Here is a 19,526-nt window from a genome sequence, read left to right on the forward strand (position 1 = left end):
ATCCAACTCCTTCCAAGAGGTTGTGGAGGGCTGGCTTCAAGTGACAGTGAAAGTATCATTTAAAGGTTGATGCAATGGGCCCAAAGGGAGCAGTGTAGGAGACCCTGCACCAGTATGGAGGTGGGTCCTTGGCAGGAGTGGGAAGAAATTCGGTATGGCTGGAATGTAGACACAGAGCAACTAGAGCCCGGATGGGAGATAGGGTCATATGCTGCACCAGAGATCTGATCAAGGACTCTGGACATGTCCTAAGAGCATGAAAAGCCTCAAGAGTGTCTTGAGGACTTCCAGTCAAAATGGTGGCATAGGTAAGTACTGCTATCGCCTCCTCTCATAACCACATCAAAATTTCAACTAAACTACAGAACCATCATTCAGAACCACCTGGAATCTGGCTCAATGAAAGTCCAGCAATTAGGGAATTCAAGAAGCCACACTGAAATTTGTAGGAGGGGTAGAGATTCAGAATGAGCTCGTCCCACATCCACATGTGATGGTTTAAAACTGGGAGTTATATCTTGTTTCCAGAGATTCCCCTTGAGGTGCAAAGAGGTCCCAACCCCACACCAGGCCTCCCATCCCAGGGTTCAAGAGCCAGGAAAAGAACTCTCCATAATAAGTTCCAGCTGTAAAAACCAGCAGCGACAGAGGCTGAGGGAGACAAAGGGCTCCTAGTCCCAGGCAGTTCTTCGTAAAGGCCCCTTTCATGGACTTACTCTAACTCTCCCTCTGAGCTTCAGCACTGGAGCAGCAGCAGCCTGAAAGGCACCAGAGCCATACAGGGAGGAACTGAATTGTCTGGCATCAGCTTGAGAGCTGGGAGGGGGGGCAGCTTTCTTTCAGATAACAGTATTGGCAGAGGCCACTGTTTCTCTGATGAGCCAACCCACCACAGAGCAAGCAGGCAGATGCTATATCTGAGTCTCCATTCACCTGGTTCACACTATTTGCCCTGCCCTGGTGATTCCCTGAGTCCCTGATCCACCCAACTTTTGTAGTGGCTTTACTACATGAATGACTGCTTGAGCCTCATGCTTCAGATTTTCCTAAAAGCTCTCAAACAAGCCAGCATATGGCCTCAGTGTGACTCAAACCTCTCACTAAGTGGCCTCAGGCCCAGCACTAGCAGCAGCTGACCTTGGTTCACAACTTGGACTCACCTGGGCACTTCCAAGCCTGGCACAAGTAGCAGCCATCTGCAGATCACTTTGCAGCTCATGTTGGGTGGCCCTGAGCAGAACAAAGGTGATGGCTGACCTTGGCCTGCACCTCCTGGGAAGCCCCAGAGTCAATGTCACACCATGTCAAAACATCACCACCCAACCACTTTCACAAGTGACACACACTAAGGGGTGGACTCAGTAGGCACCAAGAGCCCCACTGCAATAAGACCTGCTCTGTGGGGTGGGCCCCTGCACAGCTGGTCTTTCACAGTAGCCAGAGGTCAGTGGTAGGTTGTCATAGCCATCCCTTGCAGCCGATCAGCTGGAGGTAAATTCTCCAACGGACATATCAACAGCAATCACGGTTAAATGACAAGAGGGGGGTGTATGCAGCCTATACCGGGGGTGCACCTTGAGTGTCCAGCTCTGGTAATTGGGAAGGCTGTGCCACTGGACCCTACAGAACACCTACTACATTAGGCCACTCTACCAAGCCTGGGAGGTACAGCAACTCTTCCTATACATAGGAACAAACACGGGAGGCTGCCAAAATGTGGACACAAACATGTTCCAAATGAAAGAACAAAACTACAGAAAAAGAACTAAACAAAATGGAGACAATCTACTAGACGCAGAGTTCAAAACACTGGTTATAAGGATTCTCAGTGATCTTAGTGAAAACCACAACAGTACAAAAAAGGACCAGTCAGAAATGAAGGATACACTAATTGAAATGAAGAACAATTTACAGGGAATCAACAGTAGAGTAGATGAAGATATTAGAAAAGAAAGCCTTGGTGAATAATGATATTAGTCAGAATAGAATTCAATACAACCAGCTGATGAAGACTGAAGTTTTGGTTCTGACTGTGTAAAACCCCAAAGACACTCATTCATGAACATCATTAAACAGATCCAGTGAACTTTGCTGTAATTTAAATTTATTTAGCATCATCTTCCTTTTGCATGTGCTTGCATTTCTTAGTATGTTGCTCACCTGCTGTGTACATGACACAAAGGTTTATTGCCCAAAGTACCATGGCGGTATACAGGGAATGGGCTCTTCCTTCCAGATGTTTTTCAGCCTCTGGGTCCAAGATGCCACCATCCCCTTTCTTTCTTCTTCTGATGCAAACTCAGGAGCAAAACTGATCTGAGGGTCAAGGACTTTAAATCCACAGAAGTGCAGTGTACCATGCTACAGCCACAGAGAAAGAAAATAATTGATCAGAAGCCACACTCTTTACATATCATTCAGTTAAATAATTAAAGGGGTGATGGTATGAAATAAAACTTTAAAAAACAACTGAATAACTTTCATGCTACTGGGTAACTGAACGCAGCTGAAGTGTCCTATACCCTTAGGATGCTGGCCTTTACTGGGGAGATGGAGAACTCTGGTAACTGGAAGTTCCCCTTTCTATTCTGATCATTGAGATGAATCCATGGTCTTTTTTAACGCAGTGAGTTACTATAGATATCTTACATTAAATTCCCCATGTTATATAGTCTTATCTATTTCCAAAGTTCTGTGTGTGGGAATTTTGAGGCTGGCCAGTGGTAAATTATGTCCAATAAGACATTATTAGATCAATACTACCATCCCAACTTACTCTTCAGCTGCATGTTTGTGGATAGCAAGGTCTGAATGCAAATTACAGACAGACACTGCTATTAGACACAGATGAAAACTATGCAAACATTACATGGGCCATTAATCTGTGATCTTTGCTACTGATTCAGACACTAAACTTTATAATTTCGATTGATTAGGCAGGTTATGGTACATTCATATGATTGATTATTCTAGAATGAGATAGCTATAATGTGCAACCATGGAAGGTTGTTCAAGGTATGTGCACCTGACTTGGGGTAGTGAACTCACAGTACAATATACAGATGATATATTGTAAACTTGTACCCCTGAAACATATAATTTTATTAACCAATGTCACCCTAACAAATTCAATAAAAAAGGCATGTTAAATAAAAACATGAAGTTTGAAGCAACATCTATGGCATACAATTTATGTAAAAAATAAACATAATAAACAATAAAATATATATATGTGTGTGTGTATATATATATATATATATGAATATATATGGGTCATAAGAAAACACATGAAATTATTAAGTGATTTTTTATTTTTAAGGTGGAATTAAGAGGATTGACTTTCCATTTTTATATTTTATAATCTCACATTTTCTATAATATGTACTTTTGCAAACTGAAAAAATATACAGATTTTTAAAAAACAAGAACTTAAGCTGGGCTAATGGCATGTAAGAGACCAGTTACATTCCGGCTTGTCAGTTATCTAACATGTTCTTCAGCAGAGCGTCACCAGATGGAACCACTGTATCACCTTCTTTCAAAGAAGACCACTTTCCCCCCTAGAAGTATCACTCTCCTTCCTCTGCATTTCTTCCCAGAAAACCCACATCCTTGTCCAGAACTGCCCTATCAGGTGTCAGTGGGAGGGCAAGAGGCCCACACATCACTGTCACATTTTAAAAGTGGGCTCACAAACTTCTAAATCTATGTTTACCCCCTTCCTCAACAGACATCCCTTCAGAACAACTTAAACTCTATAGGTTTCTGGGTCTCCCTGGAATTCTGTGCTAGGATGTGGTAGCCTGACCCAGTGTGCCCACACCTGCTGGAACAGGCCTGGCTCACTTCTTTCCTCTCTGCTGACAGCCATCCTCCACCCCCTCCATGGCCCAGGTGTGCAGAGAAGTAGCTGGCATTTCAGGAACAGGGGGCCCTGACCCCTGAGCCCAGTAGGTCTGGAGGAGGGCTCTAGGGAGGAGGTACACCTTCTGGTTCTGTAGACTTGCCCTGTAGGGGGCTGTAGAAATGCTGTTCATCCTGGAACAGACCAGCTAACCACAAGTGGCTTAGCTTCTGCCCAAACAATACCCATGACCCCCATTATAATAAATGTTGTCCCTATAGTGCGGCTAGTAAAAAATTAAAAAGGGTAATATGTTTTAATGTCCTGTATCCACGTGCAGTCAAATGGTTTGGGTTTCAGGCTTCACCTGGGAGCTGTGGGGGAGGGGAAGGGGGGCCATGGCTACCTGGAGGGGCCACAGGAGGTATCTAATCACCTGGGAGCTGTGGGGGAGGGAGTGGGGGGCCATGGCTACCTGGAGGGGCCACAGGAGGTATCTAAAATCCCCACTGACTCCAGTTTTCGTATACATCTCGGCCGTGCTCCCGGTCGTTATCGAAAGGAGGGCCAGTTTATCCTGCAGAGGGAAAGCAAATGTATTTATGGGAACTCCAGAAGACGAGACAAATAAATATACTGTGACTCCAGCACCAAGCATTATAATGACCAGGGGGAAAATCTGTGGTCTGTGCCCTCTAGGGGGTCACAAATATAACATTCCCATTCCCAGCAAGGCCAGCTATAGGTGATGACTTCATTAAAAACTGGAGAAGGGCCCTGGACGGTTGGCTCAGTGGTAGAGCGTCAGCCTGGCGTGCAGGAGTCCCGGGTTCGATTCCCAGCCAGGGCACACAGGAGAAGCGCCCATCTGCTTCTCCACCCCTCCCCCTCTCCTTCCTCTCTGTCTCTCTCTCCCCCTCCTACAGCCAAGGCTCCACTGGAGCAAAGTTTGCCTGGGCGCTGAGGATGGCTCTGTGGCCTCTGCCTCAGGCGCTAGAATGGCTCTGATTGCGGCAGAGCGACGCCCCAGATGGGCAGAGCATCGCCCCGTGGTGGGCATGCCGGGTGGATCCCGGTCGGGCACATGCAGGAGTCTGTCTGACTGCTTCCCCGTTTCCAGCTTCGGAAAAAAAAAAAAAAAAAAAAAAACTGGAGAAGGGGAGGGAGCAATCAGAGGAAATAGCTGGTGACCACACACTTTGCTCTACCCCGACTTCTGGTAGACAGTGGGCCCCGGTGACAGTGACAGTGGGTGATCCTGCAGGAGGCAGTGTGGCCCATGGCAACACTCAGCAAATAGTAGCATTATGTCTGGTCCAGGCCGGATCTTTGTCTCCAGGCCGGAGAACTCAGTGTTCTCCTTAAATGCACTGTTTTCTGAGGCTTTTACAATTCAAAAAATCATATATTTTAGTAAGAAATTATTTTAGTAAAAAATTCATTGCTAGCATATATTGGGTATCTACCAGGTTCCATGTGAAGCTCTGAGAGGTGGCCAGGGTGAGCCCAGGGCCAGACTCTACACCTGGGAGCAGAGCAGACAACCTTCACGGAGCCAGGGCTGACCACAGTGTGGCCACTCCACCCTCCCTCGACATCAGCCTGGGCCCTCTTAGCCTGGCACTAGTTAGTTATAGATGTGTCTATATCCCTCACTAGATAGACAAAGCTCTAAGATTTTAGAAACAATGCTTTTTTCACCAGTGTACAGCACACAGGGCTTCCTTTCCACATAGGTGGTGTTCAATCAATACTTACTTTTAATTATAACATAATGAGACACACCTCATCCCTCCCTCTGTCTACAGTGACCCTTATACCAGAGCACATACCTTGAGAAAACCAGAATCATAGAATTCCGGGAAGTCGAAGGCAAACCCCTGGCACAGTACCCTGTCCATCCAGCCCTTCAGGATAGCCGGCACACTGAACCAGTACAGCGGGAACTGGGGACAACACCAAGGACACACAAATGTTGCAGTTGTCTCAGCTTTCCTAGCTGAGTCTATCTGTTGACTGGAAGGAATCCGCTGTCCACTCTCAGGGTGACTGAGCAGGCGTGTGTAACTCATGGGGCAGCACAGGTGGGCACACTTCTTCCCTTTCACTCTGAAGCATGCAGTGTGGGTATGGGCTGGTGGAGTGGGTGGGGACGGAGTCAACATGGGCCTGGTTGCTGTTATCAGTGGCTCCGCATCCCCCAGTGACAGCCTCCTTAGGCTGGTCTCCAAGCAGACCGGAAAGCATGGGGAAGTTCAGCTAGACACTGGGTCTGGGGCAGCAGGCTCTGTGACTGACATAATGGAGAGAGAACAGAGGGAGGGTGTGGAAAAAGAGTCTGCCCCTTAGCATACCTGAGGGTGAGCTGCAGGCATCTGGGAGTCAGACTGAGTTAGGTTCTGAAAAGCTTCAGGTTTTGACACAAACTAAGCCTTACTCTCAAACCACACATCAGCAGTAAGATCTCCCCTAAAGTTCTCTCGCTTCTCCGGAAGCCCTAACACTATATCCACCAACGTCATCAATGAAAAGAGGAGAACACAGACAATAATCTATTACTAAAGGATGAAGGAAACCTGTTTCATGTGCTTTCACTATAAAGCCAACTCAGGACTTGACATTGAAATCCAAGCTTCACAACTTACTGCTGTATGATATTGGCAAGTCACTTAATTACTCTGTGCCTCCTTTTTCTAATTTACAAGTAGAGCTACTCTTAGTTCCTAGCTCACAAAGTGGCGGTTGAGGATCCAGAAAAGAGTAGCTGCTCAGTAAAGAGTGAGCTATGGTCACAGTAGTAGTGGTGCTGAATGAAAGAAAAAACTAGCAGGGCAGACTCTCTGGGAAAAGTATGAGGAAGAGGGAAGTTGGGTGGGAGAAGAGGTGTGACATGTGTGGGATAAAAAAGATGATAAAAAGAACAGGCCTTGGCTTACTTTAGCTACTGTTACATGAGTGGTCAGCTTACCCCAGGGAGACAGGAAGAAGAGCGAGGGAGCTGCGTATGGCTCTGAGCCCAGTGCTGACATTGCCCCATCGTCCTGGTGCCAGGAAGGGTAGTCTTGCTCTCCTGCCCACTCCCTGACCTCAAACAGTATTGAGAAACAGACTATGTGGACCAATCAGTTCCATCCTGGAGAGTCTGGATCTAGAGTCTCCAGCCCTTGGTGTGCAGCAGGAGGAGGACAGAGCCAGCAGGCGGATAGCAGCCAAGGAGATATGGAGCAAGAAAAAGAACTGCCCAGGCCTGTTTCCACTGTCCCTTGCCACAGTCTGTCCTCGGGTTCCAGGGCCCTTAGAATAAATTCCCCTTTTCTTTTAGTTTGATTTGGATTTCCATCAACCTGATGACTCCCAGAGAGCCTTGATTACTCCCAGAAAGGTTTTATTTTGCTTCCAGGTTCAGGGTCACACACATGACCACAAGCTTGCCTAGCTGTGGCAGGAGTGGGCTTGGTGAGTGAGAGCCCTTAGAAGCAGTGTCCTAGGCCAGTTATTTCTGTAGTGAATCAGGGTCCTGGAACAATTTGTGGTTGAATACAGGCATGGTGGGTGGGTGAGGTAGGAAACAAATGATTTTCCTCTTAATGATCAGGATATTTGAGGCAGGAGCTGGTTTTCATGCAGCCCCTGCCTATCTGGGGGACAGGATAAGAGGGGAATGAAAGCAACATGACACACATGATTCAGACATTTCTTGGACCACTGGGCTAAAGGCAAAATACGTCCTATTTGCATGGGGGGGGGGTTAGGATTTTTGAATGAGTAATATTGGCTATATGGATCTCCTTTACCCAACTAGACATACATAAGTGTGCAAACCATGTGCTAAAAACATCAACATCACTTCTAAGAGAATGAAAGTCAATATTTGGAAAGAGTTTTTACATAGAACAAATCTATTCATTAAAATAATTAAAAGAAAACAAACCTGAAATATCACTAGGTCAGCTTCCTGAACCTTTTTCTGCTCGTCAACTATGTCACTGGTAAGAGATTGCTTCTTGTAGGCTTCATACGCTTCCACCCCATAATTGAAGAGCTTAGGATTTGAGAGAGCACCTGGAGAGGAAGAAGCTAAATGTACTTGCTTTCAGCAGAGTATCTATGGCCCATCCAGGCCAATCCCATCAGTGGCATTTACCCTGGACTCCCCAAAGCAAGTCACCAGACATTCACTGAAATCTAATCAGGTGGTCAGGCTGTGCAAATAAAAAGAAAGGAAGCTACTGTCCTTACCTTCAAGAGACTCAAAGTCCAGGAAGAGAAGTAAGTAAATAACCAAATGATTAACATATAAAACAGGATTGGTGGGCAGAGTGTTGCCCCTGGTGGGCGTGCCGGGTGGATCCCGGTCAGGCGCATGTGGGAGTCTGACTGTCTCTCCCCGTTTCCAGCTTCAGAAAAATACAAAAAATAAATAAATAAATAAAAAATAAAAATAAAAAAATAAAACAGGATTGGCCAGCTAGTTCAGTGTGATGTTGCGGCCAGGTCAGCCTCATGGCTCACAATCAAGATGCATTTGGTCTAGCTCTGGAGTGTGTATTAAGCACAGTGGTGGCCCAAAGGGGCTGCGACCAGCTCTGTTTGGGTGAATTAGCAAACACATCCCTGGCGATGAGCTTTGTGAACTGGGTTTTGAAGATGGAGCAGGAGTTCACCAGGCAGCCTAGACTACTAGAGTGAAGTGGAAGGACATTCTGGGCAAAAGATACATGACAGTGTGTCCAAAAACCTGGCCAGGCCAGAGGAGGGCCACCAGGAGAACATCTGAGCTGGGGTAGAAAGCCAGCAAGGGTTCCTGTGATGTGACTGCAGAGATGGGTCTCACGGCCTAATGAGCTCTGAGAAACTTAAATGTTTCCTGGACATGGGGAGTCATAAGATTTAAGAGAAAATATGTTCTCTGATTTGGGTTTAGAAAAGTCTGGGTGTTTTGGGGGGAGGTGAAGTCAGGTGGTAGCAGTGGGTGGGAGAGGGTGTTTCAGGGCTAGAACCAGTGATGGGATTCAGTCATTTCAGACCAGTTCGGCAGAACCTATATCTAATTTTCTGTTGAGTTTGGTGAACCGGTTGTTAAAATGGCACTTGTCATCAGAGTTCTCTCTAAGGTGGGTGCCTGGACAGCTGCCCAATGTGGAAATCACAAATTTACATTCCTTACTCTTTTTTTATTATTATTAAGTGAGAGGCAGGGAGGCACAGAGACAGACACCTGCACGTGCCCTGACCAGGATCCACCTGGGAAGCCCCCCTAAGGGGCGGATGCTCTGCTCATCTGGGGCCATTGCTCCGTTGCTCAGCAACTGAGCTATTTTAGCACCTGAGGTGAGGCCATGGAGCCATCCTCAGCACCCAGGGCCAACTTGCTCTAACCAAGCATGGCTGTGGGAGAGGAAGAAAGAGAAGGGAGAGGGGAGGGGTAGAGAAATAGATGGTCGCTTCTCCTGTGTGCCCTGACTGGGAATCAAACCAGAGATATCCACATGCCAGGCTGATGCTCCATCACTGAGCCAACTAGCCAGGGCTTCCTTACTCTATTTTAACATTCATCTGCGCAACAGTGTATTTTAAGTGCCTGTAGTAATGTTCATTCAGTCCATAGGTGAAAAAAATTTGACAGAACTATGCCTGTAATATTTATTTACATATTCTTTCATAAAACTCATCATATCTTTGATAAAATATCACATTTTAATTCCCTCATGTTTGTTACTCTAGTAAATAAACATATCATGTAAAGAGAAAAAGTGCCAAACAACCAGGGCGTCACAATTTGTATTGTTCTTGTCAGGTATTATTTAATTTTTTTTATTAATATTTTAAGTCTTTCTTATAACATAATCTAGTTTTGTGTACCTCTTTTATTGTTCTTATTTAAGTATTAAATGCATGAAATAATAAACTACCTTTCAGTACATTGTTCTTTTTATACCTAAAATGGTCATTAGGGCCATTTTAAATTATTTGAATTCTGCTACTGAATAGAGGGGAAGGGGGTCAAAAGGTATAAATTTCCAGTTATAAGATGAATAAGTCATGGAGATGTTATGTACAGCATGGTGACTGTAGTAAATAAGCCTGCACTGCATATCTGAATGTAGTTGGAGAATGGAATTTGAAAGTTTTCATCATGACCCTGGCTGGTTGGCTCAGTGGTAGAGTGTCAGCCAGTGTGTAGCTATCCCTGGTGGATGTCCCGAGTTTGATTCCTGGTCAGGGCACATAGGAGAAGTAACCACCTGCTTCTTCACCCCCTCCCTCTCCTTCTTCTCTCTCTTTCTTTCCCTCCTGCAACCATGGCTCAACTGGTTCAAGCAAATTGGTTCCAGGCACTGAGGGTGGCTCTGTGCCTCAGATGCTAAAAATAGCTCAGTTGCAAGCATGGCCCCAGATGAGCAGAGCATCAGCCCAAGACAGGGATTGCTGGATGGATCCCCATCAGGGCACATGCAGAGTCTGTCTCTCTAGCTTCCCTCTGCTCACTTGGAAAAGAAAAAGAAGAAGAAAGTTCTCATCATAGGAATAAAAGGACTGTAACTATGTGAGGTGATGAGTGTAAACTCGACTTACTGTGGTAAGTCATCACTTTGCAACACATATGAATATTAAATCAGTACCTTGTAAACCTGAAACTAATGTTGTATCAGCTACACCTCAATTAAAAAAATATGTACACACACGGAAAGAAGTTATTAAAAACACAGAGCTATGTCCCATGGCTTACCAGTGATATCATTCCTTGTGGCTCTCGGCTCAAAGTCCATGGCGTAGAGGTCAGACACAGTGACAATGCAGCCCTGCTTGCCCAGTTCATCCTCAGCCACTTTCTTCAAAGACCCATTGAGAGACCTGGGTTCTTGGTGTGCATAGACGATGAGCACTTTCTTACCTAAATCCAAAGAAATGATTTCTCTTAAAGAGCAATTCCCCTTTGTCACAATTCAGTAAGGACTTAGATGGAAATGAAATGTGTAAGGGCATCACAACAGTTGAAGCTAAGAAACACCAGCCTTTTCATTGAATGACGGTTTTTAACCCAATTATATCATAGCTCATCGTTACTTGAGTTTGCTAATACACAAACATACAATGGGTTAAATTATGATGCCTCAAAAATCACACACGTTCTTTAAAATCCCAATCTATTTTGGTTATCTTCTATGAGAAGTTGTAATCCTGTTCCTAAACATCAAAATAAAAAAGTACCATAAACTCATCTTTTGTGCTAATCCTATGATGGCAGGCATCGCCTACTGACGCAAAGTTCGGCTTCCTTTTCTTAAGCCCCATCAAAACTTCACATTTAAACAAGATATGAAAAATTGGACTCCTAGTAATAATACAGAGAAGGCAGAGCTATAGGAGCCCGCTTTTGGTGGTGAGGGTGACGAGAAGACTAAGAAAAGTCAGGTCTTATGGCTACTGGCTATGTCATTACCAAAAGCCTCTGAAGCAGTAATTCCCTTGTTCAGAAGATTCTGTGAGATTATGTACTGATTTGGGGTAGCGGGGGAGACATCTTTGGTGATTTTCTTAAATTTTCCCAGGTAATGTCTAAACTTTCAATTTAAAATGTTCAGTTTAGGTCCTTCAGGAGAAAATATAAAGCTTAGTCTAAAGCAAACAATTTCAGGGCCTTCAACTGAATATAAAGGTTGAATTCCATGAGTTAAATTAATGATTAACATTTTTAATTTTAACTTCTCAGACTCATTTGTTATGAATGGACTAGTCTTGGGGCCTTACTAGGAAAAATGGATACAAATGAAATATCTACAACAGTGGTTTTTAACTAGGGGCAGTGTTACCTCCCAAGAGATATTTCACAACATCTGGAGACATTTCCAACTTCACAACTGGGGGACAGGGCTCTCCTGGCATGTGGTAGATAGAACCCCAAGGATGTTGTTAAACATCCTAAAGTGCACAAAACAGGGTTATCTGGCTCAAAATGTCAGTAGTACTGAGGTGGAGAAATCCTAATATACAATATTATATGTAAGGTAGGTTTTTATGTTCTGAAATGAAAGGATTTTTATGTTATATCATTGAGAAAAAAGATGATGTTGCAGAATGGGGTGTGTATCATGAGCAGGGACACAAGTAAAGATGGGGAGTCATGCTGAACTTTTAACCACAGTTACACGTGGAGCTCTTTCACTCAGCTGTATATTGAGCATCTAGTATTCCCTGGGATCATTCCAGAGACTGGGTAGGCAGAGCCCTTACTTTCAAGGAACTTATTTTTTGGTAGGATTTAAATAGACAACAAAACAAGTAAAAAAAATACAAAATAAGGTAGTTCCGGGTAGTGATTCACACTATACACAAAACAAGTTTTATATACTTAAGTGTCATTTGGATTTTTATAACAATGCATTCCATTTTACCTATGTATTTATTTATCTATTTATTTAATTAAAGTGAGAGGGTGAGAGGAGGGGAGGCAGAGAGACAAGACTCCCGCATGCACCCTGACCAGAATCCATCTGACATGCCCACCAGGGGGCAATGCTCTGCCCATCTGGGACCATTGCTCAGTTACTTGGAACAGAGCCATTTCAGTGCCTGAGGTGAGGCCATGGAGTCATCCTCAGCAGGCCAGCCAAATTGTTCAAACCCTTGGAGCCATGGCTGTGGAAAGGGAAGACAAAGGGTGGGGGAGGGAGAGAAGGGAGAGGGTGGAGAAACAGATGGTTGCTTCTCCTGTGTGTCCTAACTGGAATGGAATCAGGGACTTCCACAGGCTGGGCTGACGCTCTACCATTGAGCCAACAGGCCAGGGCTAACACATTCAATTTTTAATTAAAAATTTAATTTAAAAAGTTTTATCCCATAGCTAATAGTCACCTGCCATGTTCTATGATGATGAAGTGTTTTTCTCTGACAGGTCAAAAGGAAGGTTTGTTATTAATCCTGGGCACAGGCAGGTTCAGTGTGGTGGGCCCCAGGCATTCAGATGTGGTGGCTGTCCTCAGTGACCTCAACAATCTGGAAGAGAAAAACATGCACTTGGGGGAGGTGGGGAGATGAGGCAGTGAGGTTGGTGGAGGGCCCTAGTTCTCACCACCACTCTGCGGAGGACATGCAAACATAGCAGAGAAAAAGGCTTTTCAAGAGAGGCTAGAAACCGCCCCTTCTGCCTTCTCTGGCTGCCACCATGGTGCCTGTGAAAAAGCTCATGGGAAAGAGGGACAAAGAAAAAACCCCACTATTCTGAAGTTTAACCTTAACCACTCCCACCCTGTAGAAAACAGAATCATGGATGCTGCCAGTTTTGAAGAGTTTCGGCAGAAGCGAACCAAAATGAACGGAAAAGCTGGGAATCTCAGTGGAGGGGCTCTAACTGTTTGGCAAGACAATTTACCAAGGCAGGAAGGGGGAGGGGAGGACAAGAGGGGTTTATCTCACCCACTGAATGAGGGAATCAGTGTTCTTAAGTTCTGCAAAACAAAATCACCAGACATCCAGATAGCCTTGAAACCCTGTATGTTAGTCCCCATATCAAGGAAGAGGAGCTTGAAACCTCATAGTGTTAGTCCAGAAAACAGAGAAACAAAGCTTTGAAGCTAAGAGTATATGACTTTGAGACCCCTAATGGACGGCCGCTCAGGCTAGCTGAGTTGCCCACTTGTGCCAAGTGCCAAGTATACAGCTTTAACAAACCACTTGCTCTGCTTAAACGCTGCTCCCTTTCTCTGGCCTGAATTCACTATCCCCAGTGTGATGAGAACTGAGGAGGGTGACGTCTCACAGTCTTGGGTCTCCTTCAGTGACATAATGTGAGTCTGCCCGAATCCAATGTAAACTGCCTGACCTTGGCTACCAGCACTACACATAACCTTTGAAAGAAGCAAGAGCAAGACACTGTCACTTCTGAGGGGCCTTTTTTCAAAAGGTATTTGTAATATCTCACCAAAAAATAATTTGAAGAATCATCTCCATGATTGGTTGCACGGGGTTGTTAACAGCAAAGACAATTACGAATGATGTTCATTCCACATGAACCAGGATGAAGAGGAGGAAGATGAGGCTTAAAACCCATTTATCTGGCACATTTTGTATGAGTTCTTGAATAAAACTTGGAAACCAAAAAATAAAATAAAAGGGTGGTGGTAGACTAGTAACTCTCGGGGGTTTAGGCCTCAGAGGACTAGTCAGTCGTACAGGATGTCAAAACCAATACTTTTTATTTTTTGAGAGAACTCTTCTGTGAAGGCAGCCATAGAGAAAAGGTCCTGGAAATGAGACACCTGATAGAAAGCAGCATTGCGCCTCTCTGTCCTTCCTCCCCCTCCCAAGGGTCCCCTCCACAAGGCAACGTAGCTGAACAAAGGGCAGGAGTATTGGTAAGAAATTTGTAGCTACCATGTTGTGGGGCAGCTGTGTTAGGCTTGCTTGCGGGTTTACCAGCTGCAAGCACTTTGCTTGAATAATGCGTGAGCACGTGGCAGAGGCACATGTGCATATAGCCAAAGCTATGGGTGCTTCCCCTGGGTGGTGATTCTCCCAAATCGCTCTCCCGCCACCATGAGGTGCGGTTTTCCTTGCTCCCTTGTCCTTACTGCGAATAGCAGATTTTCCTTTGTTTATTAGCTCTTCCCCTTTTGTTGTTCATTTGCTCGCCCTATCTTTGTGAGCCTCCAATAAACGGATATGGTCCGACACTTTCCAGCTCTGCAGTTTCTCTACTGTCTGCCCGAATCCAGTGTGAACCTGTCTGGCCTCGGCCACCGGCATTACACATGCCTACCATGGTCTACAAAGTACAAGAATGGTTGGGAAAAAAGCAAGAGAGACAGTCCCTAGATATGGTGACTGGCATATGACATGGCTCTGGAAAAACGTTAGCTCTCTGTACACGGCCTCACAGGGGAGGCCTGAGTCCTCACTAACCGGTTTTCTTCTGGGAGAGACAGGCACCTCCAACAAACCTGCTTCTCTGCCAGAAAAAAATAGCTCAGAGTCTGTGACTCAGGGTCACTGTGGAGATGCTGCCCAATGACAATTTTAATATACAAGTGCATTTCACAGGATGATAACAACAAAACAGGCAGAGATCGGGCTTATCCAAGCCACAGCTGGAATCTGGGGCAGAGGTTGAATTAGCATCTTCCACGTCCTTCATATTGTCTAGGAGGTAAAGGGTTCGGGTATCAGAACGCTGCTGAGAAGTAAAGGTAGGGTGCAGGGGAATGGGCTCTCTGTCCAGGGGACAGAAAGCAAAAGAGGCTGAAGCTGAGTTGGGAGAAAGCAGAGCATTTACAGTAAATAGGGAGCAAACAGCTCTGACCAGTCAGAGGATAGGAACTTCAAATGCCCTCATATCCCAAAGGTGATTTTAAGTCTTTTTCCATTTCCTTAAATTGACTACTGAGCAAACAGTTAGGAACCCACTTCTTTGGCTACCCAACATCTCCTCTTGTTCTTTAACAGTCCCTGGATTTACTCAGGTGTCAATGTGTTTAGCTAAAGACTACATTTTTCAGCTTCTCTCACACTTAGAGGTGGCCAATGAGATGGAAATATCCTCAAAGGGGTGGTCTCTGTTGGGGATGGGGGGAGAAAGGGAGGTGCCATTTTGGCTCCTTGAGATTCACCTTCTTCCAAGCTGGACTGTGGAAAGATAGCAAAGGCTGAGCAAGTCACCCTGTTATCCTAGGGTGGAAGCTATGTGTAATGCCGGTGGCAGAGGCCAGGCAGGTTCACACTGGATTCAGGCAGACAGTAGAAAAAATGTAGAGTCAGAAAACACTGAGCCGTTTCGTTTAATAAAGTCTCACAACAGCAGACAAGCACACAGGCAGGGGAAACCGCCTCTCAGGCAAACAAACCGCAAAATGGCCCCTCACAGTGGTGGGCAGGCAACCTGGCATCCACAATCCCCCTGAGCGCAGGCACCCATAGCCTTACATAGGCCATACAGCTGTGGCTCTGCCACATGCTACGCACTGATCAGGCAAAGGGCTTACACCTGGTAACCCCACCAGCAAGCCTAACACAGCTGCCCTGCACTACATATTAAAGATAGTAGAGCAGAAATATGAAAGGAACCTGGATTTCTAACGCTTTCTTGGAGCTGCGAGATGGTTCTGGATTGCGAGCCTCCTGACTTCGTTATATAAAAGATCAAATTCTAAATCGTGTTTAAGCTGTTGGAGTTGACTATTACTAGCAGTGAGTGGAACACAATTTTTCTTTTTAAAATTCATACTTTTATATATATGAAATGACCACTGTGAGAGGTCATTCTTGCTGTTTATGTGCCTGAGAAATAGTTTTTCCCTGCCTGTGTCCTGGTCCGCTGTTGTGAGGCACTATTAAACGGGATGGACCAGCGTTTTTCAGTTCTGCACTTTCTCTACCATCTCTGCCCGAACCTACTGTGGACCTGCTTGGCATCGGCCACCAGCATTACACCCAGCCAAGCAAAAATCTGGGGGAATGGCAAGTATAAGGTATGAAGTGGGAACTGACCTGGAGTATTCAAAAAAATCTGTTTGACTGGCTTATGATAAAAAAAAAAATGAGTTGCTGTGGGCAATGCTGTCAGAGATGGATGGGGTCTGTAGGAGAGAGATGATATTATGCTAAGCATAAGACGACAGCCATTAGAGCATCTTAAGTAGGAATATGATATGTCCTGATTACTTTTTAAAAGGTTATCAGTGTCACTTCAGGCTCACATAACACCTTATCGCAGACGTCCCCAAACTACGGCCCGCGGGCCACATGCAGCCCCCAGAGGCCATTTATCCGGCCCCCTGCCGCACTTCCGGAAGGGGCACCTCTTTCATTGGTGGTGAGAAGAGCACTGAATGTGGCGGCCCTCCAACGGTCTGAGGGACAGTGAACTGGCCCCCTGTGTAAAAAGTTTGGGGACCCCTGATAGGGTGAGGGCCCACAGACATTTTGGTTTAGAGGAAGTTATTTAATTTTAATGCCTACAGCAAAGTATGTATTCTTCTGTACCACTAGCCTCACCATTTCCAGTGACTGACCACTTGAGACATTTGAGTTTGTGACTCCCCATCTCCTAGAATTCTCCTAGTTGTACAGAATAATAAATTGAGGCTCAAGAAGTAAACTACTTGTCAAAAATAAAATATTTAAACTAGTCTGATAGTTGATGGTGCAGTGGATAGAGCATCGACCTGGAACATGGAGGTCCCATATTCGAATCTCCAAAGTCAATGGCTTGAGCATGGGATCACAGAAATGATCCCATGGTTGCTGCCTTCAGCGAGGTAACTGGCTCATCTGAAGCTATCCCCCCCCCCCCCCTTACCCCAGTCAAGGCACCTATGAAAAGCAAGCAATGAACAACTAAAAAAAAAAGTGATGCAACTACAAGTTGATGCTTCTCTTCTCTCTACCCTCCTCTCTCTCTCTGTCTCTTGCAAAAAACAAAAACAAAAAACCCACCAAAATTCAAACTAGGCTTTTGACTTGCTGCCCAGTGCTCTTCAATTCCCACTCCCTCACCTTCCTTAATCCCTCACTTCAGTTTTTCCTCCTTTGTCAGGAATTGAGCACAGACCCAGGTCAACAGGAAAAAAAAATCAAATATTAAACTATATATACATCAAATGGGCTGATATTTTGATGGACATTTCTTCTTAATCAGTATCCAAAAGCCGTTTCATGTTTTCACTTTGCCTCTTTTACATAGGGACAGGTTCTGTGCCTGTCATTCTAACTAGGTAACATCTCATGTGTAGTTACACCCTGTCTGCACGCCTTTTTACCATCTCTCTATTCCTGGGCACTTAGGTTATTTCCATTTTTAAAATAATTATAAATATCACTGGTGGAAGCATGTATTATTTAATACACGCCCCCTTTCGTGTATTTTTTGCCTTGTATTTTCAAGGAAATCAAAGCTTAAAGAAGCTGTTTTAAGGTTCTGTTGCAGACTGCCACCATAATATACTTGACAAAGGCCGAGCTGCAGGATATGGCTGTCCTGTTTCCTCATTTGTAAAAGGTTCAAGGCAGATTAAATGGGATGATCCTGTTAAACACCTATAACCGGGACTAACCTGCGGTAGGCTTCAGTAAAACGTAATGCAATCCTAATTTCAAAATGGTCAACGGGACAAAGTAAGAGGGATCACGTGGTTTCACTCTGGCTGGGACTTGAGAGTCAGCAGAAACTTCTGCCCTGCAGGCTTCGGAGAGAGAGAGAGAGAGAGAGAGAGAGCCGCGTTCTGGGCACTGAGCCTCCTAGCCCCCGGGGGCCCGGCAAGGGGAGGCACTCACCCTCTGGCCAGCGGACGTCCCAGGAAAGAAGCGGCAGGACTCAGACCGGCGCCTTGGAAGCTTTGGAAGGCGCGCACTCGCAGACGCCAGGCAGGGATGGAAGGTCTGGCTCTACTTGGAACCCAGAGGTAGCAGGGACTTGGGCTGCCCACTGGGCGGGCCTTGCGATCCGTCTGGGAGCCTCCCTGGGTTCCTCCTGGCACTCCGCCCCACTCACTGCCTGCTCCCGGCTGACACTCCGCCTTTTTCCTGAGCCCCGCCCCACCCACTACCCGCTGTGCTCCAAGGCGAGGCTCCTCCCCCTCCCCAGGCTGTAGACCACGCCCTCTACCCATGCCGCCGCCCCACCCCACCCCCGCCTTAGGCCTCATGTCATTCCGGTGGGTTGAAGCAGGACCTGGTTTGGCTGACCGGTGCGGAGAATGGTGGGACCACTGTGTTTGGAAGAGGAGGAGCCCTCCTGCCTAGGCAGATATCCAGGTTTAAAAAGTTAAGGTCTGTATCTTGACTATTGTAAATAATACTGCATTGACCACAGGGGTGCATATATCTTTTTGAAATAGTGTTTTCAGATAATTTCCCCAAAGTGAAATTGCTAGGTCAAAAAGTTAAAAGTTCTACTTTTAACTAACTTTTAACTTTTTGAGGAAACTCCATACTGTTTTCCATAGTGGTCCCACCAATGTATAATCCCACTAACAGAGCAGGAGAGTTCCCTTTTGTCCTTTTTGAAAGTAGTCATGGTGACAGGTGTGAGGTGATATCTCACTGTGGTTTTGATGATTAGTGATGTTGGGTGTCTTTTCATGTATCTGTTGGTCATCGGTATGTCTTACGAGAAATGTCTTTCAGGTCCGCTGCCCATTCTTTAAATGGGATTCTTTGGTTTTTGATGTTGAGCTGTATTAAGAAATACAAATTTCCAGTTATAAAAATAGTCATGAGGGCCCTGGCCGGTTGGCTCAGCGGTAGAGCGTCGGCCTGGCGTGTGGGGGACCCGGGTTGGATTCCCGGCCAGGGCACATAGGAGAAGCGCCCATTTGCTTCTCCAGCCCCCCCTCCTTCCTCTCTGTCTCTCTCTTCCCCTCCCGCAGCCAAGGCTCCATTGGAGCAAAGATGGCCCGGGCGCTGGGGATGGCTCCTTGGCCTCTGCCCCAGGAGCTGGAGTGGCTCTGGTCGCGGCAGAGCGACGCCCCGGAGGGGCAGAGCATCGCCCCCTGGTGGGCAGAGTGTCGCCCCTGGTGGGCGTGCCGGGTGGATCCCGGTCCGGCGCATGCGGGAGTCTGTCTGACTGTCTCTCCCCGTTTCCAGCTTCAGAAAATTACAAAAAAAAAAAAAAAAAAAAAGTCATGAGAATGTAAAGTACAGCATCAGGAATATAGTCAATAATATTGTAGTAACAATATATGGTACC

At 45.8% G+C, this 19,526-nt stretch overlaps 2 protein-coding genes, 1 non-coding gene and 1 pseudogene across 7 annotated transcripts in view; 2 read left to right on the top strand and 2 right to left on the bottom strand.

Annotated features, from left to right (window-relative positions):
• The window catches only part of NQO2 (N-ribosyldihydronicotinamide:quinone dehydrogenase 2), a 698,677-nt gene extending 680,328 nt beyond the window's left edge, over nucleotides 1–18,349 (bottom strand). For 2 of the 5 annotated variants that reach the window (XM_066377064.1, XM_066377065.1), the window contains exons 1-7: nucleotides 18,113–18,349; nucleotides 12,701–12,841; nucleotides 10,575–10,739; nucleotides 7,776–7,921; nucleotides 5,677–5,790; nucleotides 4,320–4,421; nucleotides 2,161–2,361 (exon numbers count right to left, since the gene is read on the bottom strand). In XM_066377064.1, the coding sequence (XP_066233161.1) occupies nucleotides 2,185–2,361; nucleotides 4,320–4,421; nucleotides 5,677–5,790; nucleotides 7,776–7,921; nucleotides 10,575–10,739; nucleotides 12,701–12,707 (711 nt within the window). In that variant the 5' untranslated portion in view covers nucleotides 12,708–12,841; nucleotides 18,113–18,349 and the 3' untranslated portion in view covers nucleotides 2,161–2,184. Of the gene's footprint in view, nucleotides 1–2,072; nucleotides 2,362–4,319; nucleotides 4,422–5,676; nucleotides 5,791–7,775; nucleotides 7,922–10,574; nucleotides 10,740–12,700; nucleotides 12,842–18,112 lie in introns of those variants that run through there. The other 3 variants (XM_066377063.1, XM_066377066.1, XM_066377067.1) reach the window with 3 other exon arrangements.
• On the bottom strand, nucleotides 2,693–2,872 carry LOC136401541 (small nucleolar RNA SNORA23). Its single transcript, XR_010750571.1, has one exon. It is a non-coding gene; the product is annotated as a small nucleolar RNA SNORA23 (small nucleolar RNA).
• On the top strand, nucleotides 13,011–13,888 carry LOC136398386 (large ribosomal subunit protein eL22 pseudogene; annotated as a pseudogene).
• Nucleotides 18,350–18,492: 143 nt separating the features above from the next.
• LOC136400418 (serpin B6-like) overlaps nucleotides 18,493–19,526 on the top strand; it is a 91,991-nt gene continuing 90,957 nt past the window's right edge. The window contains exon 1 of the mRNA XM_066377059.1: nucleotides 18,493–18,607. The gene's annotated coding sequence lies outside the window, so the exon portion shown is untranslated. The remainder of the gene's footprint in view (nucleotides 18,608–19,526) is intronic.

The sequence above is a fragment of the Saccopteryx leptura genome, chromosome 3 (genome assembly GCF_036850995.1).
Source record: "Saccopteryx leptura isolate mSacLep1 chromosome 3, mSacLep1_pri_phased_curated, whole genome shotgun sequence".
NCBI lineage: Eukaryota > Metazoa > Chordata > Mammalia > Chiroptera > Emballonuridae > Saccopteryx > Saccopteryx leptura.